The 19,293-nt window shown below is 36.9% G+C and overlaps 1 protein-coding gene across 1 annotated transcript; it reads right to left on the bottom strand.

The window, feature by feature from the left end:
- Positions 1 to 3,154: 3,154 nt before the first annotated feature.
- TK2 (thymidine kinase 2) lies at positions 3,155 to 19,287 on the bottom strand. The gene is made up of 10 exons (XM_035336359.1): positions 19,181 to 19,287; positions 18,398 to 18,435; positions 17,384 to 17,458; positions 15,946 to 15,999; positions 14,354 to 14,443; positions 12,988 to 13,061; positions 7,587 to 7,675; positions 7,153 to 7,232; positions 5,690 to 5,770; positions 3,155 to 5,295 (listed from the first exon to the last, which is right to left on the bottom strand). The coding sequence occupies exons 5-10, from the start codon at positions 14,435 to 14,437 to the stop codon at positions 5,197 to 5,199; spliced, it is 507 nt and encodes a 168-aa protein (XP_035192250.1). The 5' UTR covers positions 14,438 to 14,443; positions 15,946 to 15,999; positions 17,384 to 17,458; positions 18,398 to 18,435; positions 19,181 to 19,287; the 3' UTR covers positions 3,155 to 5,196.
- Positions 19,288 to 19,293: the final 6 nt, after the last annotated feature.

Below are 19,293 nucleotides of genomic sequence, written 5' to 3'. Positions count from 1 at the left end.
ACTGAGCTTAAAATCCTACTTGCACATATAGTCAGACCTGAGAAGAGGGACAGACAAAAGGGACTGTGATTTCTGACCCTGTGTGCCAGTGCCCTCCTGTCCTTGTTCCTAATGACCACTGCACCTCTTCTTGGCTGACTGAAATGAGAGCAACCACTTAAGCAGCACTGCTAGCCAACAAGAGGGCTGCCTGGGACTCTCTAAAGGAGGGTGATTTGTGTTTGTGAAATGTGTGCCTATCCCCTTGTGTGCTGTCAACTTTAATTGTGCTACAGCTGGTCCTGATTGTCAATGAATTGAATCGGGATTTACTGACTGTTTTTATGGCTTTCCATTATACAGACACAAGGCCAACTTTGTTCCCCAATTTATATGCTACACACAACCACTTTGAATGGCTCAGCTCTCCCGAGCCTTGGATAAGAGAAATTCTCTTTTGATCTGTGCAGACACAGAGCTTAGGCAGCAGAACTAGTTGCTGAATGATACTATTCAATCACACAACCTCTCCCCAACATGTCTCTCAGAATAGTCATTTTCCCTCCCCTTAACATTCATATCACACATGCATTCTTGCCCTGTCTGGAGCTCAGGTGCTCAACAAACACAGTATGGCTTTAGAATCAACTGGTTTGTTTATAAATCCAAGAACAAAATTTCACTGTGAAGACAAAAATGCATAGCATGCAGGCACTGAATGAACAAAGAATTACAATTTGCTTCAGATTATAAACAAAGGTCAAAAACAATATATCCCCAAGACACAAACAAAAGCATACCTGAGAGGGACTGGGAAGCACTTGCAAAGATAAATGTCTGTACTGTTAGAGTTATTGCAAAAGACAAAAAACAATCTCTGAAATACCACATTTATTTAACCTTGTATCTAAGCAGAGGGAGTAACCAGTAACCCACCACAACTGCTACAGGGTCTACCCACTGAAAATTAATTGGCACAGTTCTCTAAAGTGAGACAGATGATCAAATACCTACATGGCTCATTTTCACAGCGTTAAATGGTAAAAGGAAAGAAAAACAAAAACAAACAAAAAAACACCTGTAATTAGGAGTAAGAATGGAATACAGTGACATCTGCAGAGCAGCATACTCTCAGTCCTAATAACCTAGTATTTACCGTGGAAGGATGACAGGGAGGAACATATCACTGCTATCAGACTCTAGGGTGGAGCAGAAGATTCACCTCAAAGTCCCCTGACATAAAAATAAAATCAAGTAGCATGTATAAAAGGCAAGTAAAAAAGTTTCTCTATTCTGCCACTCTCCTGTTTGACCCTCTGTATGTGTTCAGAGACAGATCGCTCTGGTAGGTGGATGTTTATCCACCGCTTAGCAAAATGGTGCCATGATCCTAATACAGCACAAATAATTATCATAAACCAGTCTCTTAAAAAAAAAAAAAAAAAGATAATTGAAGATAGCATCTCAACTAGACAGAAGACTACATTTCTCTTACATATGAACTAATCTACAAACCACTAAATTTTGATCTGAAAATAACTCTTAATTTTCAGAAACTTGCAACTGTTAGCCTCCTCAAATGCTGCAGTTAATAAATGCCATAAAAAAATTAAAAAAAAAAAAATCCTCACCTGACTTTATCCTGCTTTAGAGATGTATAAACGTATAATGTCTACTTAAACCTCCATACTCTACAGGAAGGCTTGTATTCTCAAAGTCAGGGCAGTAACTTGCTAGGAGAGCCATTGTTTAGGAGAGGGACAAAAAGCTTCAGGTCTGAACATTTTAATTGCAACTGATGGCAGAATACCCCATCTCTGCAGGAAGGAGTTCAATGAAGAGAGATGCTGGATTAGTTCCTGGTATTGGCAGTAGTTCTGTATGCTAATTACAGTGGTGAACATAAGTTCCAAGGCTTCTCAGGATCTACAGTTTTATACATTCAACTCTGAAGCATTTAATCAAACAAGATCTAAACATGCTTCCCAAGCTAGAAGAGAGTACACAGAAGGCCAGATGACAAGAATGCAACTGTTTAACATTTTGATTTTTTGCCAGTTTTTGATTTTTTTCTCTGTCTTCAAGTCAATTGACACGCTGCTCCCAGATGGTACTGATTGCTAAAGACACCTTGACCAGAACAAGGTAAATACCAAAGTCTGGAGAAGACATCCAGCCAGACTAAGTATGCAATAAAGAAAAAATAATACATAAGGAGAAAATCACTTTTCACAAAGTTTGCAGTTTAGATGTGGAACTCATTGGGATGGGATATTATGTCAAAATTTAGAAATGCTCATAAACTGACACATTTCCAGAAGAAAATTCCATCATGGGCATTAAACATGAAGATAGACCTATGGCTCAGGAAACCAGAAAAAAAAAAAGGAAATGGAAAGAGACACTTTCTTAAATTATTTGAACACTGTTCCAAAAGGTAGTCACTACTAGCTACCTAGGTATTGGGAAACAACACCACAAAGGCTGACTCACCAGTCATTTCTGCAAGATGCTAAATTACCTCGATTTTATTTAAGTAATCTGAAACTTTCAGAGTGAGAATGATTCTCACCATTCTACATTGAAGATGCTCTAATGTAAACAATAGCACTCTATTAGATTTAAATTAAAAACAACATAGGAAAATTTAAATTATCTGATGCACTCCCACAACACACTGCAGGATAGCCAAAATGTACAAAAAACAGTTACACATGGTTCAGTCTACAAATATAGCCCACATCCAAGTTACAGACCACATCTTAGAAGTCAAGATGTGTGGCAACTTCTTTATAGGAACTGTTCCACGGGTACTGAAGTTCAGCATGCCTACAGAAACAGAATACTTTCCATGATATTTGGCAACTTGCTGCCCAATCATTTCTTTGACAGTCAAAAAGGAATAAAATCGTATCAGAATAATGCTGATTGTCCTTTTTATTCTCTCCCTTATGAACTGAGAAATTTCAGAGAAAGCAAATTCCAGGTTTAAAAACACCTATTTACGATTCCTGCAATATTTTTATCTACAAATCTATAGCTGACTGCAAACATTCATGACATATAACTAACAAGCTGTTCATTTCTATTCCCAGTTCTGAATACATATCCCAAATACATAGAAATCTATTTATGAAAATCAACAGATAGCAAATGATAAAATAAACATACTCTGTAGTCATTGAATCTGTAATTTTTAATAAATTATAAAGTTGTTTGCTATATCTTTTATTATAATTATGAATATCAGTAACTCCTGTCCAAACTCCTGTTCTGATCATGAAAAAAAAATAAAAATCTGTTCAAAACCAAATTGTTTTGAAATGCAGAAAGATGATGGTAATGTTCCCTGTACCACAGGATTCTCTTTACAAAACAATTAAATGCTCTTTTCTAGACTGCCAAGCTAGCGTACAAAATACTTATCATTAGCTTCTACAAGCCATAATCAAATTGCAAATGAGTGAAACTTACAGAAATATTTCTATAGAAATATTTCTTTTTGTTTCTTATAGAAGAAAAAAAAACTTTGAAAGTTTTACAGAAGGTTTCAAGCATGACCACTACCCCTATTCAAATAAACGTCAATAAGATAACAATTTAACATGCAAAATCTTATTTTTAAGCTAGAATTCTCAGGCTTTAAAACAGAACAACAGAACAGCAACTGGGTTCACAAGCTTTAGCATACTAATTTAGTACTTTGCTAAGAAATGCTCAGTGCACTGATCATTATTAAGTTGTACTGATTTGGGGGAAAAAAAATCTCACCAGATGGAAATAAGAAGAAATGAACTGCATTTCCTGATTTGGAAAAAGGTGCAGTCATTTCATGTACAGCTGCCACAAAACTACAAAATGAAACGTGATCTCAAATAGTAATACAATAAAATATTGTTCACGATCACGTGAAACATAAAAACGTCAAGTAACTGAAAATTACTGTCAACAAGTTAGAGACACTTAGGCAATTAGCGATGGAAGTACTAACTAAAGTCTTGGAGATTAGCCATTTTTAGGAGCATTCAATTCAAAGCCATGACAGATGCTCAACAACATTAATCCAAGTGTGTTTTAAAGTACTGTTAACCTCGCTTGTGCAAATTAAACCAATCAAAGCTGTTACGAAAGATATACCATACTTCAGAAATTATTCCCCCACAAAATTAAACCGAAAAAGCAATGCAAAAACAGTCATAACTGCTCCATTAAAAACATCAGCTTGAAGACAACACTGAAGAGAGTAACATGGAAATGCAGAGCAACTTAACACTTACAGTAACAACCACGAGAATTAACGCCCCCCATTCCTCTACTGTCCAAGTACCTGTAAACCACAATAAGCTGATCAAGGTGTAATCTGAAAGAACTACGTGCATTTTTATTTTTTTAAAAATCAAACATTTAAGAACCCAGGTAAGTTAAAAATCAATTAATTCTACTATTTATATCACCATTTGAAAGGAACAACAGAGTTCTGTGCACACTGTATTTTCACTAGTCCTCACGTGAGCCATAATAAGGTGATTTTATGAAAAACAGAGAAGTAAGCCCTTTTAAAAACCTGACTTTAAAAAAAGAAGGCCTCAGAGCCATTCTGCAGTCATAGTCATAAAAACTATGTTATTCTTTTGCCACCGAATTCAGTGTGACTATGCTAATACATAGCTACCTCAGAGCTATATTGTGATTTCATGTAAAGCAGAAGAAACCAAGTTCAGTGAAATTCAATAGTGTACGTGGGATTAAAGTAAGAAACCCACACACCCTATTTTGACATGACCTGTTTTACAAACCTACTGTAACGTGATGCAGTTCATTTCCTTCTTCTAATAAAACATGACATCCCACCTTTTGTATGGAACTACTTTTTTCAAATTACAAAAACAGCTTTGTCATGGTGAAAAAAAGAAGAAACTTAGGTTATATATAGGAAACAGCAGTAAGTGGGAAATGGGAGAAAGAGATGTATTTCAACAGAACAGCATTGACACAGAAAAGCAGATGGAGAACCTAAAAACATGCAAGGGAATTGGAGTATATTCTGTTTGTGACCGGTTTCTGAACATTTCATAGTGGGAAGTCCACAACATTCTACAAAGCGTAATGCTAAAGTAGAAACAGATTCAGAAGTACTGCAAATACTCAAAATTGCCCCCCAACAAGACTTTATAAATACATTGCTTGTTTGTTTTAAAATACAAGTACCACAGACTTCTATAAATGGTGTTGCATATTATATGGATTTAGTATTTGGTCCCGGTTTTCTTCGTACTTTTCTATCATTTTCTGCATGTCATGGTCAGCTCCAATAACCTTGAAAACAAGAACATGAACATTAGAAATAATGTCACTGTAATATATGTTTGCTTTTGAGCAAAGTAAGACTACCACTGAAGCCAGACTGAAATACTCCTAGAAATCTCTTTAGTTGTTTCTCTGTTCAGAATCTGGCATTCATTGAAAAGCTGTGTGTCTGATCCTACAAACAATCAGAATTGAACAGCCCCCCACAATTCCTCCTATGTGATAACAACCAGACTTATGCTACTCTCTGTGGATAGCTGTAAACGTTTTTCTAAGGTTTTCTTTTTCCAAAGGTTATTAAAAAAGCAGCTTATTTTTATTTTTACCACTAATTACCACTCTTAATATTTAAATAGTACAATAATCCATGTGCTTAATTGGTTATAACTAAAATTATACTCACAAGCACTGGGCAGGAAACTTTAAATAAGGTATGTTTAATGAGCCACTCCTCATAGAGCTGATGAATAGCTTCTAAATACTCCTAGAAAAGAGGCATTCAAATAACACACGTTCCCAAGGATGAAACACATAGAGCAATTTTTGTATGTTAGTAAGTTAACAACTACATATGAAAATGAGCATCCGAGCATCCGATAGTTCCACTAACAAAAATGTAAATCTGAGAATAAAATGTGAGAAAAATTAATTCCAAATATATGGTTTTATTCCATAAAGAACCTCAAAGAGACAGAGCTTACAAGGGCACAGGGCTCTCAGCACCTTGGAAGATCAAAAACCATGCTTATGTCCCACTGGTATAACCTGGCCCAAGATTTTACAGAGAAAAATACAACAAAGGGAGGTAAGGACAAAAAGGGTAAGACTGCAAAGAAAACATACTGAAGGCACTTCCTGTGTCAGTGTTTTTCCTAATATTGCAAGTTCAGTTTCTCCTAACTGATTTAGTTTCCTCTAAAAGCAATTCTGCCTCTCATCAACTATTAGATTTTTTTCATGGAGACCACTTAACATTTTTCATTCAAACTGGCTTCTCCCCCTCCTGCCCCTCAGTAGGGCTACAACATAACATAATGTCTCTTCAAATCCACCCAAGCAAGGATTTATTGTCCGAGGCAAAATTGTACCTGGCCCAAAATTTGGCTTTTTCCACTTATCTTCACATAAACATTCAACTGACAATTACTTCTACTGAACTATGCAATGGTAGATACTCTTACTGTATACAGTGTGTCTCCTACAGCATACCTTATAGTACACAGCATGTCTCCTGTAACTCTATTTATTTCCATTCAGGATTTCTTTAAGAGAAAGCCCGTTTAATGAAAAGCTATTGTGTAACATGTGACACACAAAGTGACCATTCTACTGATTTATTTTTAAGCAGGTTCCCAGATACTAACTACTTTCAAGAAGTTGCTTGTTTTGAGACACAAGCAGAGACGCTCTTCAAGCACAAATTTCCTGGTAATATCAGATGATAATTTTCAGCATCTGCATGCACGAGTATCTGTGCTTCAAAAGGATGCCTTTATGCTATTTAATTATACAAAAAACAATTAGCTTTTTACATCTTGGAGAAGATTAACAGTTGATTAATACTGTACTAAAACATTCAGCTATAGTACACTGATCGCTCAAACGTAACGCCTGGGAAAGTCAGCATGCACGATAGATCATTTTTATAAAGTAAACCAAAATCAAATACTGAAGTTTTAATTCACAATGGAAACAGAACAGAATATCCCAAGTTGGAAGGGGCCCCCAAGGATCATCAAGTCCAACTCCGCCAGACAGCTGCAGTTAATTTTGGAAATACACTCAGGATATGATTTAAGCACTTATATTTGCATTAACGTGTTTTTCAAGCTCATTGTAACCACATATATTGAAGGAACTCCTTACCAGAGGAATGATTTTTTCCTCTTCTCTACATCTTCTCTTTAATCTCTCGTAACAAACTTCAGGAGAAGTCTGCAGGTAAACTGTCAATGGAATATATATATATATATATATATATATATATATATATATATATATAACACACATATATATAGGTAAATAATAGTTATGTTCAAGGATCAGCTTTAAAAGCAAAGAAGAAACTTCACAAATTAAAGAAGGAAAGGATCCTGATTTGGGTACCACCACTGAACCTCCCCTTTGGCATTACTGTTAATCAACCCCTGAAATGTCCATGAATTTGTACTGTCTTATGATATGCATCATAGCCACTACCACAATGAATAATGTGATTATGAAGAAAAAAGTATTTTTTCTCCTCAGAGTAAAGAAACCCACCCACAAATGTGCCCCACCAGATCCCATCAAAATTTTACCTATTAAATCAACTGAAACATCAGTGTTGTTCTGGATCCAGTCAAACCATTCACTTAGGACAACATAATCCACCTCTGGCATTTTCCCGCTGAAAAAATATCAAAGTCATCATTCATTGAACGATACACAAAGATCAATTTTAAACTCATATGGACCGGTGATTTTTAACCTGACTAGAACTACTCCCAGTTTATTCCAGCGTATTTGAAATGAAAACAAAACCAACATTAAAGGCCTTAAAAAGCATTATCTACACAAATAGAAGTCTAATTTTTTCCTCTTTCTAAAAACACTGATTAGCATAAAGTTTCTATTATTAGCAGTTAAAAGCATTAATAATGTTTCCTACCACAGTTAAGAAACAGTTACTTGGTGACTAAGAAAAAACATGACCATGTTGTGGTATAAAGTGACATTTATACAATAATAACAAATGAGTGTCAATGATATTTATTATATTTATTACTCATGTTTATTACATCAGGATAATATCAAATATATCTGAACTGCATGACACCAGGAAGTCCTGATTTACTCAGAAGCAATGACATTGCACTATAGAAACCAAAGTAAAGAGCAGTGAAAAAATAATGACACCATGTAAATAAAATTAACTCCTACTGTAAGAAACATTTGTGTCCTGAAATATTCAGCACGCTTAATTTGAACTTTGTATTGAGAATACACAGACAATACTGGAGACAACTACCCCAAAAGTTATCTCAATAAGAATAATAAAATCTCAAACAACTCATGTAAAAGGTAGTCTACAGATGATATATTAAGAATCACATTGTACTTTTACTGGTATCAGAGCTTTCTCATATTACTGTATTCCTAAATACTCAAATATTACTAGTTTCAGATTATTTTGTATTCGAAATTGATTACAGTAACACACACTCCACTCTCTTCCCTAAATGACTCTGTAACAGAAATAAATAAGGTATTGAGAGACACCTGTCCTTTCCAGATGAATGATTAAAAAACATTGCAATATTTTAAATACTGCTGAATAAAAAGATTCCACAGATTTCTCAACAATTTTCCTGGCAACATGTTGATCACTTGCAAAACCGAATGAAGATAATCCAGAAAGATATTTCCACTTAATTATGCAAGAAAGAAAAACCAGTATTCCTACCACCTCCCTTTTTTATCTGCCATCCAGCTGAATATCTTCCAATTCACTGCTATTCCTCTAATGTATCAGTAAGTGTATGTTTCTGATACAAGTAAGCTAAACACAGATTCTGCTGCTTTACTCTGGAAGTCAGGAAGCTCAAAATAAATTAGAAATAAATAAATAAATAAATAAATAAATAAGAACAACATTCTTAACCTAAAGGATACATCCACGTCAGTTCTGCACTGACCTCCCCGGTGGACAACATGCCTTTGCCTTCCCTGTGCTGTGTCAGCAGACACCCCTGGATAATCATATGAGGATCCTGTATCGGGCTCATGGTCCCTAAACATACAGGTTTCGCTGCATCTTTGAAAAAGTTTGCTGCCATTTGAATCCTACCAAGTAAAGGGTTTACCACAAAAGTTAAATGAGTGGAAATAGCTTTATACCATCAATACCTATGAATTCAAAGGGGAGAAAGTACAAGTGCTTACCCTGCAACATATCATGTATACTCACGTGCACACATTTAAAAATCTTCTACAGTTTTACACCTAACACGAGCATGTCTTTCAGTGCTAAACTCAGAAGTGCAATCACAACAAGAACTTGGACACTCATGCAATCTGTGCATGCCGGAGAAGCTCTCAGCAATGGCTCACAATTTAAACCTTCCATCATCGTCGTAAATCTTACGCTATTTCTCTCTCTGGGAAAAAGCCTGCAAAGCCAAAACACAAATACTGAGCGACACTGGATCAAAGAGCTCGTATTGCTGATATTCCACAGCTCTTCATCCTTTGCTTAAACTAAACATTCACCTAAGGGGGGAGAACTTGTATAGACTAGGAATAAAAAGGAATTCTGCATTTTTAACACCAGAACCCTAAGCAACACGTTCACTTACGGAAAAGAAAGCAGAAAAAAAAAATCTGATCTTTGTAGCATGCTTACACCATACAGTCTGAGACTTTATTTTGAATTTAATGGGAAAAGGCCTTCCACACACCTGAAAATATCTGTTGAGCAGCATGAGCCTGAATGCTTTTGATATAATTTTCAGTAAAATTTAAAGATGTGAGGTCGGTTTTGTTTTGCAGACCTTTAACCTGGCAGCAATAATTTCATTTCTACAATGGGCAACCTTCTGTGTTCTCTGCAAACATCTTTTGCTAAACCTATGTAATGTAGTGAAACCTATGTTTTACTAACCTATGTAATAATTAACAACACCACCCTACAGACAGCAGTTTCCTTCTCAGAACACTAATAGGGAGAGAAAAAGCATCTGGAAGGATACAAAGACATTTTCCTTTGCAAAACCTATTGAGTTACAAAATGATTTTTTAAATTCTCATGCAGCAATCGAACAAGAAACACAGCACGGGAAGTAATCTTTTAATGTTACAAGGCCTTTTCCCTGCCACAGGGTACTATTATCCTTCTACATAAGTTTACCAAGCCTGAAGTTTCTATTTTCCCTTTGTTCTTCTGATGGAGATGACACTATCTTCTAATTTCTCAGCATCTAATGTATCCACAGCTTTTATCTATCTAATTATTCTTTTGTTGTTATGTTCTTCAAATATCACTCTTTCCCATTTTTATTGTTTGCAGCTGGTGTGCCAATAGATGACAAGTGATTATCCCAACTGTTCTGTATGAATATGGCACTGGTTTTGTCTCTTTAAACAAGCTTTCAGTTCTTTGGATCATTCCAGTATCCCAGCTTCACACCTGTTTTCAGTTTTAGCTCATAGATCATGAGTGAGCAATAAGAAGGGTAGAAAGTAATGTTTCCTCCTAAAAGCCCTGTACAAAAGCACTAGTATTTCCTTCTCTCCTGGCAATTTTTTGCCAGATACTTCCAAGAATTAAATACACTTTTCTCTGAACTACACAATGCTAGCGTTATTTTGTAATCAATCAACTTATACACACACACATATATATAAAATAATTTTATAAAAGTTATTATATATGATAAAAGGTGTATTTATATTTTATGTATCTGCTTTTCAACTTAATACTTTCCATCTTACAGTTGAAATTTTTGTCAGCTCACCTGAACAATTTAGCATACTCTCTCTTTGAAGCAAAGCAGCAATCCAAAGACCGATCCAACATGAGAACCTCCTTCCACCCTGACACTTCCCCTCTCACTGTCTCTTAAATGGGATTTCCTGCCACATTACAATCATCAGCTCCTGCACTTCCGTGAAAAATTGTTCAGGAAAGTCTCCAAAAACCTCCCTGACAAATACTTAACTTCAGACCAATTGTCACAATTCACAATTACTAGATCAGACTAACACGATGCATCTTTGGTCACTGACTTTACATTTTTATCTACTGCTTCAATTGTTCTCTTTCCTAATTTGTTCAGAAACTGCATTCAGTACCAAGCACAAACCCATAGTTACTAAGAAGACCTTCACTAGCCCCTAATAAGGGCTCTACAATTGTTTTATATCACAGCAATAGCACCTTTAAGTTAAAAAACTTTATACTAAGCGAGAGATTTCACATGCTTTCAGAACTCTGAAACAGACTTCATTTCTGCTTTAGTTATGGTTACTACTATATCCATACACCCATTAGCATCTTCTCGTATAAGCAGTTTTATTTATTGTACACAGAAGCATTAGGTTTTTAGACAAGTCTGAATGATCTTTCAAGAACTATGGCTAGTAAGGATAGGGCAGCAAACAAGTAATATGGAATAAAGCTATGGAAGTGCCTGCCATAGGACATCCTGGAAACTTAAGGCCTAAGCATGCTTAAGAGGAGACTGGACAGGTTCGTGGAAAAAAAATAATCTCCACAGGTCACCAAATACACTCCTTTCAAGTACTTGCGGCCACCACCGGAGACAGGGTATGAGAGGGAATTAATTTACTTTTTTAAAAAATAAAAAAAAAAAAAAGTGAATCAATGCCTATTTTCACATAGTACCAGTTTTTCCTTGTTTTATTTCTAATCCTTTTACACACACTCATATCGTACTTTGGTTTGCTATTGGTACCATCAGCTGGCTTCTAGTTCACTGTAACAAAACACAAGTGCCTTCTGTCCAACATTAAAAAGTGCTGAAGTAACAAAACATCTTAGATACCATTAAAAATTTTATTACTAAATTAACACAAAGCTGACATATGCAGTCTTTGCCTCACAGCAGCCAAGTTTGCCAAAAGCAGTTTGTCTACAATGAAAAAATTTTGCAAATTAAAAAAAAAAAATGGCATTACAGTTACATTTCCACTGTATACAGGCTGGGATAAATAATGTCTCTCCCTGTACCTGTTTGCCTCGTATCTAATTGTCTCTCTGTAAAGTTTCAAACTAGTTCAAGTAAATGACTAGAAGCTTACGTAGCATGGGTGCCATCTTGTGGCATGCCACCGTTCTCCCTGCAGACAGGGGCAAGAAACTGATTTTGTCACATAAGACTACTGAAAAAAAACATTAAAACAACATTACATATTTTCAAGACACAATCAGCATCATAAAAAATACCTGTGCTGATTGCTGCACTATTTAAGTAGTACAGAGTGGATGAGTTATACCCAAGGCAGGTAATAAATGCTTTTTTCTATCCTGGGCCACAGTACTATGCGGCCCAAAAAAATAATAATTAAAAAATGGGTTAGACTCAGCAGCTCTATGACTGCCATAAGCACATTTTGGGGGGCTGGGAGGAAAACCCCAATTCAGAAAATGCCATTTACAGACAAATAGTTCTTGTTCTTTCTTTACTCACTCACCGGCCAAAGGGTTTTGAGTCTGTATTGATCCTGTGAACTCTAATTCTGAGCAATACCATGTGAGGGCTAGAATGCTTGTTGCTTGAGTTCCTGCTTGCAAGACATGACAGTCCTGGATGCTAAGTTTATTAACACTATCTAGTTCTCTCCCTTCTATAGTATTATTCTTTATAGCCCCAAGTTTTCTGAGTGATTCAGTATTTGTTTGCTTTCATTTAAGCAAGACTTGTATATTCAGCTGGAGAGCAGATAACTTCAACTAACAGTTTTGTAAATGCTAAGATGTTCTAAAGACAAGAGCACTTGTGAAGAATGCTGACAACTGTCCCACATCCTCTAGGTTTTACTCTTACCAGTGGACAGCAGGCCCTGTACAAAGCACACAGCCACTCCAACACAGAGTGGTACAAAAGCACAGACTACTTAGATGCAAATTACCAAAGACATCATTGGACACTTTTATTTATTTAAACACAGAAAACAAAAGTAGAAAAGAATATACTGTACCTTCGATATAAATTTTCTACAAAAATGTATTTTGCACTGTGAATTGATCTTTCCATCATTCTTACCGTGGAAATCTACGAAATAAAACTTGACAGTCACCAGCTAGTTTACATTTTATCAGCACTTGTGTCTTCTCAAGTTCTTACTGTACATGATGTCCTGTACATTCTGAAATACAAAACATTTTCAGCTCTTCCAGATCCTATCATAAGGAAAATCACTGGGGAAGGGGAACACAAAAACCAAGTGTAAATAATCTTACTTGTGGTCACTACATGGTTAAACACCTATGTAATTACATTTTATTCACAGGCAGGTTTCAAGGTAGCTACAGAAGTACTCAACACAGCAGCTGAAGTACAAAATAAGCAGCAATCCACTTAGGACTTACAGAGCAACAAAAACTATTGCTACCTGAATTGCTGCCATCTTGAAGTTTGTTACTGTCTCAATAGCACAGAGCTTACATCAGAAAAACTGTAGCAAGAAAGAACTTTAAAGCTGTCTCAAGTGTTCTTCTGCTCCCCCAGATGCCAAAGAAATCACTGACAAAGAACGGTTGCCTTAGCCACTCCTGCATGTGTTCAAACAGTGCTCCATTTTGGAGAAGACAGATTAGATTCTCTGACGTTCTGATTCCTGCAGAGCAACACAATCCTGGAAGTGCTCTTTCCAATCAGGTATTCTGCATGTTAATCACCATGGAATCATCAGTTGTTTCAGCGAGGTTCAAGTGGCAGCAAAGTACAGACTAAAATGCTGGGCAATCCTTAGGAAATTTTTTATGAACTTTTTCTACAACAGAATGAGATTTTTATCATTCTGGAAAAACAGAAAAGCACTGCTATGAAATACTTAACAGATAAAAAGAAGATAAAAGAAAAAAGGGCATAAACCATCCGAAGTGAAGCAACAGATAAAATTTGAGTGGAAGTATTTTGGATAAACATGAGAAACAACAGCTAAATCTGTGCTAGACAGCAATGGAACATCTTTATTATTAATTAAAACATGCCAAAGGTTTGAAATAGCTACGTTTACATAGCGATCAATACAGACAAGTCATTAGCATGTGATGAAGCTATTGTTTCAAGTCTAGCTCTTAAAGGGCGATGCAAAAGAAGCAGTATTACTTTTGGGAAGCAAAGGATCTGAGCAGGTGTTTCACCCTTCTGGAGCATGTCTAGAGCATAGTAACAGTATCTTTGCATCAAAAATGCATATGCTCTGCAGGAACAAAGAATACACAGAGAACACTAATTTTCAGATACAAGATTAAAATAAATATTTATTCCTCATAACCACATCTTACCAACTTTTTCATAAGTTAAGTTCTTTAAGTTAAAAGAAAAACATACTTATTTACCATTGGTCTAGTATGCTGCTCCAACATTGTAAGCTGTATGTATGTCTGTAATGTTATCCCCCATCTGGATGCATCTTGGTACATTAAGCCCTGGGGTTAGAGACAGAAGCAAGACAGAATTGTTTTTTGTTTTGTTTTGTGTTTTTTTGTTTGTTATTAAGGTTGAACAACAAAAAATTGAAATTGTGTATTTCAAAACTATGCACTACAGCAATACCTATACTAACTAAAAACATATCTGCTACTGTATTTTTGTGCAGTGGCAGACTCTCTTAATACCCAGTCCATCCAGAAACACATATATGGTTCCAGTAAGCATGTCTCAGGCCTCAGAAAAGATGTCTTTTAATACAGACCCTTACAACATTTTTTCCCCCCAGGGGATCCTCAAAGCATTTCTCGGATTGCTTTCTGAGATTTCTCAGATTCTCCTTCTCACTGCTTCAATTCCCCCCAACATTTACAAGCACCAGTCCCTCCTGCAATGCAGTTAAAAGATCTGACTTGAAATAAAGCATCATTCAGTGTATTCACTGAAGTAGCATGGCTTCAGTCCATAAATCTGACCTCCTTTTCTCCCTGTTGACAATCAGAATGAAAAACTAATTTCAAGTACACAGATTGCTGGGATGAGATATGACACAACCAAGCACGCCTCACCCTTTTACTAGTAACAATAAAGCACAGCATCAGCAAATCCTCACAGGGGAATCAACTTTTCCACAGGACCTACGCTAACAGTAACGGTAACAAATACATGTTTAAGCAGATGTGGCTTAGGGTGTATACACAATGCTGTGTTGACAGCAAATTCCAGATGAGCTTGAGCACAGATCTTGGTCAGGAATAAGATTTTTGCAATGGAGGTGATCATGCAAGCAAGGAAAGCTGGCATCACAAATCACTTCAACCACTCCAGCAAAAGTGTATCTGTGGATATAGTCTGAGCCCTGTCTCAGAGCATAAATGTGACCCACAGAGAATGATTATAAGTGGTAACCACCCTGAAGACAGCAGAAACTCTCGACTCCCAGAACTAAATTTTGCATCTTTAGCAGTCTCACAATACTAACTGATGAAATCCACCTCTCGTTATCTGAGGCAGATTAATAGCAAAGACATTCTTCCCTTCTTTGAAATATATGTAAGTTGGTTTAAATACAACTGTCACAGTAGGGGCTTTCTGTGAAATTCTTCAGCTTGCACCCGGTAAAAAAATGTGTATAATCCAGTATTATGTCTGGACCTCTACCTACAACCCCTTTTATGCAGCCAAGTCACACTCCCTTGGCAGAGTTACGGTGTTCTGAAAGCAGGCACTCTGTGAGTACACTGCCCCTCAGCACTCAGCTACACAAAGATAAAAATTTACAATCCCTGCTGAAACAACACTTAATATTCAACATGTCTACTATATGCTTGTCTTAATCACAGTAAAAGTGGTTTTTGCATCATAGAGCTTTATTTTTTTTTCTGTATGAAATCACAACCACACCTTTCATAACAGTTTTACTGACTGGTAAGAAGTCCTCATTTGCATCTTTCTACAAAGAATAGTTATTGTAACTGTGCAATCTGTTTCTATCACTTACCAGGATATTATGACCACGAACGTTCCTCCATTTATTCACTGGTTCTGTCAAGACCTTATTAAAAAAAAATCCATGTTAAACATACTTTAGATCAAAAATACTTACTTGACCCTACAAGTCTACAACTACTTTTATTGAATACTCGCTTGGTAAGTCAGAGTATTCAAGACATGTACTGAAAAGTTCATCCCTCTTCATTAAAGAGCACTGAATCCCAAAACACAAAATATTGCAATGAACACTGTTAAAAAAAAAGACAAATATAATTTCTTATCATGATCTTTTAATTATTTTTAAATCTTCAAAATTTAACACTGAATTGATTACAGGCCCCGATATAATTTCACTTTTCAAGTCATTTATCAATACGATGTAGGGGAAAGAATGGCTAGCTGAGTACCAACCGCATTTCAACGACCTGCTTGTTCCTTCATAAATTGATTTCCCAGAAAATAACACTTGTTAGCAAAGTGAGAGAAGACAAGAATGCCATTGTTTTAGTTTCAGATTAATTATTGTGATCTAAAAGTCAAAATGCATTCAAAACTTCTATAATGTTTAAAAATAATCAGAAAAAGCTTTCAACTAGAGCAGGTAAAATCACAAGAGACTCGTACGGTTCACAAAGGGTCTAAAACTGCTGGAGTACTGTAGAACCAGAAAATCTGATAACCTGGGAAATTAACTGGGTTATTATCAAATGTTGCACCACAAGCAAATTAATATTTGCTACCTTTTGGTTAATAGTTATTTATTGCATAGGATCATTACCAAATAACATCTGGAAACCAAGCATTTCTATGCGGAATCCTTTTACAAAATGTATTCCCAGGTCCTCTGGAAAAAGTATGAACATCTGACATACACAAAAGCAACTGCTTACTGAGGTTTGATCTCAAATTTTGTTTAAAAGACAGGAAGCCCAGCCTTCCCTTAATCCTGTTCTAAGCAATATGAAAACAAATTCAATACTGATCTAAGCAATTCCCAGGAACAAATATGACAAATGTATTATTTTATCTATTTACTGGAATCTCTTATGTGACATTGACATCTTTACATCATTACTGATATGTCTTTGCTTTTTACAAAACAAATGTAAGATTTCTTTTTTAATTACATGAAATAGCATATAAGCAAACATGCCCAAACATGCCCAACCCATGTGGGCTGCTATCAATTTACAGAGGTACAAACTCTAATCTACAAGTTTTATTGATAGTTCAGCATCAAGTGCTGTATTACACATGATCTAAGTCTCTTCTACAACTTGACTATATACACTGAAGTATTGGCAGTAGTAAGTACACTGGCTCACAACATGCCACTCCTTTCTCAGTAGCCTAAGGAGCAACAGTTCTAAGTTAACTGTCAATTTTGTCAAGACAACCAAACACTTCATGATGTAAATAAAGATACAGAAATGCAAATCCAGTACCTCAATATTAGTAGTCTGTGCAAAATAATCCAGACATGTTGTTTTTCCACTTGCAATGTTCCCCTCGATACATATCTGATGAAAAATAGGACCACCTTTAAAAATGGTGTTATTGCAAAGAAGTAAATGCCGTATGTAAAAACGTACTTTTTCCATACAAAGTATACTGCTGCCTTATAAAATCAATAGGTTACTTTATAGAACTACGTTAGGGATCAGTTTGGATTTTGGGGCTCCCCAGAGACCACCACTTTTTCCTCTCCCCAAAGTACATATGCCAGCAGTTCCTCTCTACAATGCAGGGGGCAGCTTACTCTTTGCCCCCTGCCCCACATAGCCAGCTGCCTGCCTGTGTTCCCACCTTCCATTGCCCTGCACATGGAGCCACTTCCCATCTCCTCCCCATGGCCCTAAGGGCTTCAGGGGGTCGCCCGCTGCTGCTCCTCCAACATTTCCACTGCGCCACCTGCCACACCTCAACCTCAGAGGCTTAAACTTCACTTTCAACTTAAAATAAATGCTAAGTGAAGTAATAATTTCAGTATCCATTACATACATTTCTTAAAAATTGATTTATAAACTTAGTACTTTTAGGAACCTACACATTTAAAATTTGGGCACTGAAATTTACAAAACTAAAACAAGAAAAAAAAAGCTCACAGACTAGTACAGAGCAACTGCTATGTTACACACACAACACCCAACCTCAAACTGCAACTTGTCCCTTCAGCAATTCCCTGCACTTCCACAAATCCTTCACAACTGTACTGCAACTAACAGAGATAAATGTAAACCTGCATTTTAGGTTTTCGATTTCTGTTATCTTTACAGATGTAAACCCGCATTACGTCTTCATATTTATCTGTAAGGATAACAGACACAGTAATGGATCCATCATCTGGAGACTGGTCAACGAACAGACACATTTAATAGTTGCTAATGTATGTACACTTATAAAAAATAAGAGGTTAAACATTTTAAAAACTTTTTCTGAAAGAAAAAGCAAATACTTACAACAGTCTTCTTATCATCTCCTTTTATGAGATGTTTATCTAAAATGGGGAAGAAAAAAAAAGGAGTTACATCCAAGATCTTCATAATTTGCATCTATACTCAGCCTCTTACTGTGAGCTCTTCCACTAAGTTTTTGGGTTCTCTGCTGGCTAACATGAACACTTGCAAAACTACAAATCTTTAAGGTTTTGGGTAATCATTTGACCATGTAACAGACAGACTGCAGCGTACACTAACAGTTTTAGCTTAAGTTCTCCATTGCCTTTGACCCTGGAGTCACACAGTGAGCGCCTGCACCACTTCAGCACGTCTGCTGCACTGGGCTCCTCAGGTAGTTTCTATTTGCTGTGGGGTCACAGTGTGAGGCCCCAGATCTTCACAGGCTTGATAAGAATGAAGACTTTAGGATACTTCCAACAGGATAAAGATCTCTGCAAGCAGCACCGACATTACTAGCCCTTAACCAATGCAAACAAACAAACAATAACAAAAACAGCCAGCACCAGGGAACGCCGATGCGCTGGCTCAAGACCAGTCAGGGGCCACAAAGGCCGTGGCACACAAGATGGAAGGAAAGGGCCCTCTGGGCACACAGACGGCCTAAGGAGAATCTCACTGCTGCCTATTAAGGGACCTGGCAGCTGCTTTTACCAACATAACTGGTGACACTGAATTTAAAACTAATAAATAAATAAATAAAACTGAGAACCGCTTCCCACTTCCCCCTCTCACCCCCCGCCTCGTTTATCGCACTGGACCTGCCCCCCCCCCCCCCCCCCTTACAGTCGCCACCGCAGCGGGGGCCGGGCCGGCCGCGCAGCGCCGGGCCTGCCGCCGAGGAGCTCGTCGCTGTCGCCGCCGCTGCCGCTGCCGCCGCCGCCGCCCTGCCGGGACAG

Source organism: Oxyura jamaicensis, chromosome 11 (assembly GCF_011077185.1).
Source record: "Oxyura jamaicensis isolate SHBP4307 breed ruddy duck chromosome 11, BPBGC_Ojam_1.0, whole genome shotgun sequence".
Lineage (NCBI taxonomy): Eukaryota > Metazoa > Chordata > Aves > Anseriformes > Anatidae > Oxyura > Oxyura jamaicensis.
Note: the sequence above shows the minus strand (reverse complement) of the source record. Positions and strands in the feature narration are given on the sequence as shown.